The sequence below is a fragment of the Neophocaena asiaeorientalis genome, unplaced genomic scaffold, assembly GCF_003031525.2.
Source record: "Neophocaena asiaeorientalis asiaeorientalis breed wild unplaced genomic scaffold, Neophocaena_asiaeorientalis_V1.1 scaffold256, whole genome shotgun sequence".
Taxonomy (NCBI): Eukaryota; Metazoa; Chordata; class Mammalia; order Artiodactyla; family Phocoenidae; genus Neophocaena; species Neophocaena asiaeorientalis.
The window spans coordinates 2,842,250-2,850,186 of record NW_020185324.1 but is presented as its reverse complement, the minus strand read 5'-3'; the positions used below and the strand labels follow the sequence as shown (position 1 = coordinate 2,850,186).

The 7,937-nt window shown below is 42.4% G+C and overlaps 1 protein-coding gene across 3 annotated transcripts in view; it reads right to left on the bottom strand.

The window, feature by feature from the left end:
• The window catches only part of SMARCA2 (SWI/SNF related BAF chromatin remodeling complex subunit ATPase 2), a 173,887-nt gene that overhangs the window by 70,121 nt on the left and 95,829 nt on the right, over positions 1–7,937 (bottom strand). For all 3 annotated transcript variants that reach the window (XM_024734212.1, XM_024734210.1, XM_024734211.1), the window contains 2 exons: positions 4,150–4,377; positions 352–429 (listed from right to left, as the gene is read on the bottom strand). In XM_024734212.1, coding sequence (XP_024589980.1) covers positions 352–429; positions 4,150–4,377 — 306 coding nt within the window. The remainder of the gene's footprint in view (positions 1–351; positions 430–4,149; positions 4,378–7,937) is intronic.

Sequence of the window (7,937 nt, the reverse complement as noted above, 5' to 3'; positions counted from 1 at the left end):
CACATGGGCTGTCCTGAGGACGCAGCTGCTGCGAAGCCCTAGCCAAACGCTTCCATAGAGAGATGTGGGCCTGGTATTACTGCCCATGTTCAGTTTTCACGAGAAGCCAGAAATCAGGATTCTTTTTGCGTTGGCAACGAATTCGAAAATTTTAAAAAAGACATGGCATGGGCCAAACAAAATATGTCTGCAGGCTAAAGCCAGGCAATTTGCAGGCTCTGAACTGAAGGAAAGGCCCAGGCTTCACAAATGAAATTTGGCCAGGGCACACAGGCCCCAGACATCTTGTGTTTAACAGAAAAGGAGGGAGAGGAATGAGGCATTTGTTTCCATGATTTTCTGTAACGTTACCATAAAAAGATCAAATTCCTCCTCTCGTCGAGCGATCATTTGGTTCAGAGTCTCGTCGTCGGGTACTTCATCTTCTTCCTGGGGTTAAGACCAGAACAGAACAATTTAACAGGCTTCCGGAGAGAGGCTGGACAATTGGGCTGAGGTACTGATAAGTAAGGTGAATCAGTCCTCCAGACCAGCGGGACCCCATTTCTCAAGCCCGAAAGAAAACAGAAGGGTCACTGGGTATAGTACTTGCCATTATTATTTTGCAAGCGATTCAAACCGTCTTCCCAGAGCAAAATCTGTTTAGGGAGGAAAGGTGGTGCACTCCCTAAGACATACTGGTTCTCTCGGGGCAGGGGTGTATCTTGATTCCCTTACTTTTAGAACAAGTTATGTCTCCCCGCCTCAATGATCCCATCTGTAAACTGGGCATGACATTTCCTTCACAGAGAAGATGTAGGATTTAAATAAGGAAATCCCCATGAGAAAGGGCCTAATATTAATTCTTTTAATTCTGTTAACCTTATCCCCAACGTAAATGCTTATTTTCAAAGCTTTACAAAGGACATGAGTATGTGAAACTTAGTGACAAGGCACCAAGCAAGACCATAAAAATCATATATAAATGTGTGTGTGTGTCAAATACAGAGCCTTTAAAATATGTTTAATATGTATTTCGGTGGGTACTGTTACCCTAATGTTAGAGCTGTGGTCATGACAACTCAAAAGGTAGCAATAACAAAACCTCCACAAAACTCTTCTTCATGAAAATCATTTAAATGAGGTAGAGAAAGCAACTACCTAAGGCCTCACATTTTCATTTGACAGTATGTTAGACCAAGGCACCTTATGGCTCTGAAAATTCCTCAGAAACCAACAGTTCTCAAATTTTTTAGAAATGTTATGCTATGATTTTCACACTTTAAAAAAAAAGATTCTAAAAGTTGGGCAGATACTACAGAACTTACCGCCCCAAATTATTTTTATCATATGTTGAGTGAGCTTGTTAAAAATCAAATGGGGAGTTTCAATGTATCAGCAGAGGGACGAAAGGGAAACCCAGAACTTCAAACATCCAATTTCCCAAATCATACGTTCAAAACAAGGCAACCTGTTCTAGAAAGAGTACGGGTGGCCTAGCAGCTTAAATGAGATGACTCTGCCTGTTCTCAAGATAATGTCTTGCGCACCGTGTCAGAAATGAATGCAATTCAGTAAAGTAAAAACTGATGACTCAAGATAAGAATTACCTGTGAAAAACTTCCTATGCTAGTTCATCTCTAGATGGAAGGCAATTTGTCTAAACACATTATTACATTTCATCTGACAAAGAAACAGACTAGCTGGGAGTGGGCTGAGACTTTAAGGTACAGAGAATTCGGTTAATGTATCCACTGGGGAAAAGATGTCCTGCTTCTGCCCACCCTATTCCTAGGGCCACGTTATCCCCTCATCACCTATACAGTGTGGGGTTGGACTTCCCCCAAGCCCAAGATGAAAAGATGCTCTTGTAAACTGGCAAGAAGCCTGTCTACAGTGGCCTGGCCTTCACAGAGAACAAGTGGGCAATAAATCGTCCTGGGCTCCTTGTGCCCGAGCGTTCCATGGTCCGTCAACCATGGTCATGGCTGCCTCTGATATTCAGGACCAGAGCCCTTGACTGCAGGCTATCAGTGTCCCCAAACATTTTCACATCAGGACACATGCCATCCAGAAAATGATAACATTTGTCTGACAAACGGATGGCCTGGAAGGGGTGTGGAGCCCCAGCCAGGCTGCTCACAGTTAGAAGCAACTGGTGCTGCATTGCACTGCAGGCCCCACCTGGTGGCCCACAAGGTTAGCAGACATTTGGTCCTGTCCAAAATGTCCATAAGACATTTGGTTCACGCCGAAAGGTTCTTGAAATTTGGTCCCATCCAAAACATCCATGAGTATATTTGGTCCCTGACAAGTGGTTTTGGATAGGATCAAATATCGAGGACCCTTTGGTCCGGACCAAATGTCTTATGGATGCTTTGGACAGGACCAAATGTCCTGCAGGGGCCCTCAGGACTGGGAGGGATCAACATCTCCCTGAGGCTTAGGAAGGTTGGAAAGCTCCAGGCAACCCTACACTCCACCTAAACCAGGTTGGGGACTATCTTCACAAGGCCTACACAAAACAAAAAGCAAAAACATCATGGAGACTCCTGGCTGAGTATCAGCTCTGCCCACACCTGCTTTGTGACAGTATATATCACTCACCCTAGTATTTCATTTTAAAAATTTCCATGTGTGTAAATACCAACAAAAAAAATCACCTGAAAATCTGATTCTAAATTTGTATCAACTATTTCAATTTTGAGAATCAAATCTGTATCAAATATTCAACTTCCAGAATCAGACGTGGTAAACTATTTGAGATCAAAATTTTAAAAATATGCGTGAATGTATGAAAGTATGTGCATATGCATTTTTCATCACTTTAGTGAAATCTAATACATAACTAATCAAACATATAAGACTGACAAGTGAAGAGGTATAACAGAAAAGGGCTCTTCAATTTGCAAAAAGATTCATTTCAGGATGACTTTAAATATCAAGAACTACTTCACATTTCCACTTATTTCAGAAAAAAAAACTACATGAGATTTTGGAAAGAATTTGGTTTCTAATTTATAGAAGATTTCAAAAACATCCTACTTAAGGCAAAATCAAACTACAGTTGACACTTGAACATCTGGGGTTAATCTATGTATATCTTACATGTAAATCGTAAATCGGCTGTCCAATTCCACAGTTCCTCTGCACCCATGGAGTCAACCAACTCTGGACCCATGTAGTGCTGTAGTACTTACTACAGAAAAGCATCCACATGAAAGTGGACCCACACAGTTCAAACTGTGTTGTTTAAGGGTCAACTGTATATCTAATATACGCAATGAAAATAGTATTCTACATGAATAGATAAGATAAACCCATTCTTCCACTTACGAACATGGGCACACCAAACCAAATTTGTCCATCCCAAGCCAATTTTATGGTAAGGACTGGCACTGGCATTTTGTTCAGTCTTCTAGACTACATAAGAACTATATCTTTTAATCTATTTCAAATCCATCTGGGGATGAAAATTTAGTATAGAATTACTAAGACTGGCAATCTAAAAAAATACAACTACCCAAAGATCCCCTGAGAGAAACATAACCAATACACTCTTCGAACAATGTTGGCAAGTAAAAAGAGATTTTTTTTTTTAGCCAATAATTTTCTCAGCCGTTGGTCAGCTCTTACAGGAGCATTTGGAGTGGAGGTTAAGGTCACTCTTTTCCAGTAAAAGTATGACTCAAAGAGCTAAAGACAGCTGTGAGGGCTTATCCTACAAACACACTCAAGTGCTGTGACCCTTGATAAAAAGGCAATAGAGACAAAGGGCTCTGAAGGATGGAGAAAGAAAAGGCAAGGAGTGACCCTTCCAGCTTTGTGTTGTCTCATCTAGCAATTTTGTTCCTGCAAGTGGCCTCTCTGCGGTTCTGCATCTGGCCTACAGAGGGCAGCACTTACAGTACAATCAAGCATGCAGGCTGCACCTCCCGGCAGAAACCAGGGAAGCATTGGATGGCCAAGCCTTCAGGTCCCTCTAGCAACTGCTTTTTAGACACGTTTGGATGTTTCACAGGCTTTTTGTGCTTGGGGTGTAACAAAGCAGCTAATTCATTCATTTTAATTCACCCCAGCCCAAGAAATTCTTTAAAGAACAAAGAGGTTCTTCCCAATCCTTGCAAGACACAAGATCACTGATTTCACAGACTTGGCTTTCTGGGATACCTCATTTTCCTCTTCGTGCTCCAGTATGGCTTGCAGGAATGCCCTCCGCTCGTGGCTTGAAGACTTCTGATCAAACATGCCTGCCTGGATCACCTTCTGATCCACATTCAGCTTGTACTTGGCGGCTGCGAGGATCTTTTCCTCCACACTGTTCACGGTGCAGAGTCTCAGCACGCGGACCTCGTTCTGCTGGCCGATGCGGTGAGCGCGGTCTTGTGCTTGCAGGTCCTGTTTGAGAAAACCAAGTGTTTGAGGGCCACTGTGCCAGGATTAGCCTAGCAGACAGGTCACCCACCCAAGAGGGAACTATGGAAGCGTTCTTTAACCCACCTTCACTAATGCAAGATTCTGCTTACATTTTCAAAATATACAAGCTACCTTCTTCAGAAAAATTCAAGGTCATTCCTAGTTGAGGGAAACTGGGTTCAAATTAGCCAACTGAAATACACCTCAGGTTTTGAAATCCAGGTCTCAAGATGTGTTTGTGTGTGTGTGTGTGTGTTTAATCTGTCCCTAGGTTCACCATCAGATTTGTCCCTAACTAAAAAAAAAAATTAATAAAAGTAAATTTGGTGTCAGAATTATGACTTGGATATTAACTAAAACTAACCCTAAGTTGCAAGGTTAAAGGAAGGCGTTAAAGATGATTTTTAAGACATCGCTGAATTATACACACATACATTATACACATAAACACACACTGTTCATACAATGATTACCCATGTAGCAAATTTCCTGGGATCTAATTCCATCAAAGACTCAATCTTTAGTTCGGGGAATGAAAAGGATTGCTAGCGGAGGAGTAAACTGGACAACTTTGGGGGCATAGAAATTTAGCACTATGTATCAAAAGTGTTGAAACTGGGTATGGCCCCTGACTCAGATATTTCACTTCTTGGGAAGGTATCCTACGGGAATAATCGTGGATACGCACAGGGACTTACAGTAAGGATGTGCCTCTCAGCATTATATATCATTTATAATGTTTTTTTAAAAAAGCAGAATTAAGTAAACATTCAACAATAACAGATTGGTTAAATAAATTAGTTTTTTACTCTATGTATATACAACATAGTACATTAAAAATTATACTCTCATTTAGAAAACTTAATGATACATCATAAAGCTATAATAACTGAAAACTACAAGTTATATATGAGTATGTACATTATGATCTTATGTGCATACATTTATCTGTACCAAGAAAAGGCAGGAAGGACAAATACCAAGAAGCTAATAATGTTTATATCTGCAGGTATTAAGATTATAGGTGTTATTAAATTTTCTTCATTTTACTTTCATGTGGTTTGACAATTTTTTTCTGCTTTGAATGTATATTACTCTTATAATAAAAAAATAAGGTTTTAATGAAATCTTTAAATAAAAACCGTCATAAAGCTATGAAGCAGAGTTACCTAATCTTAAGGCTATGCCATAAAAACTTCTTGGTACATCACTTTTGTTCATTCTGGTCCAGGTGATGATCTCTCCAGTGCTAATTAGCTGTTTCCATGTGTCCCCCATTAGACCCGTGTACATCTTTAGGGCAAAGGTCTGTCCCCTGCATCCTGCATCCCTGGCACCCTCTTTTGCACAGAGCTGATACCCTGCTACAGCTGTAAGACCATCGTCTTGACCAGATGAGTTTCTTGGTCACTTAGATAACACAAGGAGACAACAAGCCGAAGTCTGCCCAGGAGACCTGTCTTTGCTGCAGGGACCTTTACAATTAAATGACTAAATAGGCAAAAGGTTTTCCTCAGAAGATATCTGAAGAAGTGACTATAAATATGGGAGAGCTGAACCATGAATACAGCTGGGACTCATCCAAATTAGATTATTTTCCAAAGAGGAGAAAGTGAGGTGGGTCATTAAAATCCAAAGGGGGGGGGGCGGGGGCGGCATGGAAACCCTAAACTTCATTTTCTGTTCGAGCCCTGAGCTCAGTCATCTCTCTCCACACATCTTCCCCAAAATGGCTGAGCAGCAGCCACGCTGGCCAAGTTCTGTGTCATCAACCTCCTGATTATTTCCTAGAAAGGGGGTCACACACTGCTTCCAGAATGGGCCCAGTGGTAAAAGTCCAGGCTATCTTGGCCAAGAGCAAACACTGAGCGACTGTTCTCAACCAAGACGCTGATAATTGTTTCTCTTTCTTTTTCAATTTACATTTTTATACTTTTAAATGTGAGAACCATTCTTTGCTTTCAGGTGGTCCAAACTCAGGTTGCGGGCCAGACTCAGCCCTGGGTTGCAGTTGGCTGACCCCTGTCCTAGAAGATGCTGATAACCCACAAAACACTAAGGTACAGGTGGCGGCAGAACATGCTAGATGAGGAAGTAGAGGGCGTGGACCATCTACCAAGAGGGTAACAAGTTCTTGAAACCCTGGGTGCTTATAGCAATTAGTTTTTTGGGTTTTTTTTGGTGGTGGTGGCAGCAGTGGTGTTTTTTTGGTATGTTTAAGATGATCTAGGGACTTCCCTGGTGGTCCAGTGGTAAAGAATCTGCCTTCCAATGCAGGGGACGCGGGTTTGATCCTTGATTGGGGAAATAAGATCCCACGTGCCGCGGGGCAACAAAGCCTGCGTACCACAACTACTGAGCTCGTGCGCCTCAACGAGAGAGCCTGCGTGCAGCAGACTACAGAGCCCACGTGCTCTGGACCCCACGTGCTACAACTAGAGGGAGAAAACCCGCACGCCACAACTAGAGAGAAGCCCGTGGGCCACAACGAAAGATCTTGCATGCCTCGACAAAGGATCCCGCGGGCCGCAACGAAGACCCCACACAGCCAAAATAAACAAACAAGCAAACCCAAAAAAAAAGACAAAAAAACCTTAATGTAAGATGATCTATCTATTTGAAAAATAGCAAAAATGACGATTTCTAGGCTGAAGAAGTTTACACAAGGTAAGCCTGTGGGCCCCTAAGCCAAAAATGGGGGGAAGGTATTACGACGAAGAAAGAAGCGTTGTAATCACTGAATGGATTATTCACCAATTCTAAGGCCTCAGTGGTCTGAAAGCCCATCATACTGATTTAGGTGTGATTATAGCTGAAGACAAGAACACAGCCTGAGAAAAGGACCTCCAAAGTAACTGTGTGGTTAACCATTCTGTGATAACACAGCTCCAGCTTCATGGGTTAAAATGAATAAAATAAAGTGCCAACCCATGTTTCTCATAACAGTTTGGGGTTGAGAGTCCTGATAATCCCGAGGGGTTTTAGTGCTAATCCTACATTCATATGTTCTATCTTTTACTTTAGCAGCGACCTCCAGTTAGCAACTTTAAGGCCTGTATCTTCAATCTGTCAACCTATGTCAAATAAACCCTATTTCATCCATGTGTGTTAATTTTGATTCAACATAATAAAGAATAATTACAGGGGCTTCCCTGGTGGCGCAGTGGGTGAGAGTCCGCCTGCCAATGCGGGGGACATGGGTTCGTGCCCCGGTCCGGGAAGATCCCACATGCTGCAGAGCGGCTGGGCCCGTGAGCCATGGCCGCTGAGCCTGCGCGTCCAGAGCCTGTGCTCCGCCACGGGAGAGGCCACAGCAGTGAGAGGCCCACGTACCACAAAAAAAAAAAAATTCCAAAAAAAAAAAAAAAAAAAAAAAAAAAAGAGGCTGGCATAGAGTGAGGATCCAATAAATGTTAGCTGTTTTATGTTGTTTTTATCTTGGAACTTTTTTTTTTTTGTGGTACGTGGGCCTCTCACTGCTGTGGCCTCTCCCGTGGCGGAGCACAGGCTCTGGACGCGCAGGCTCAGCGGCCATGGCTCAC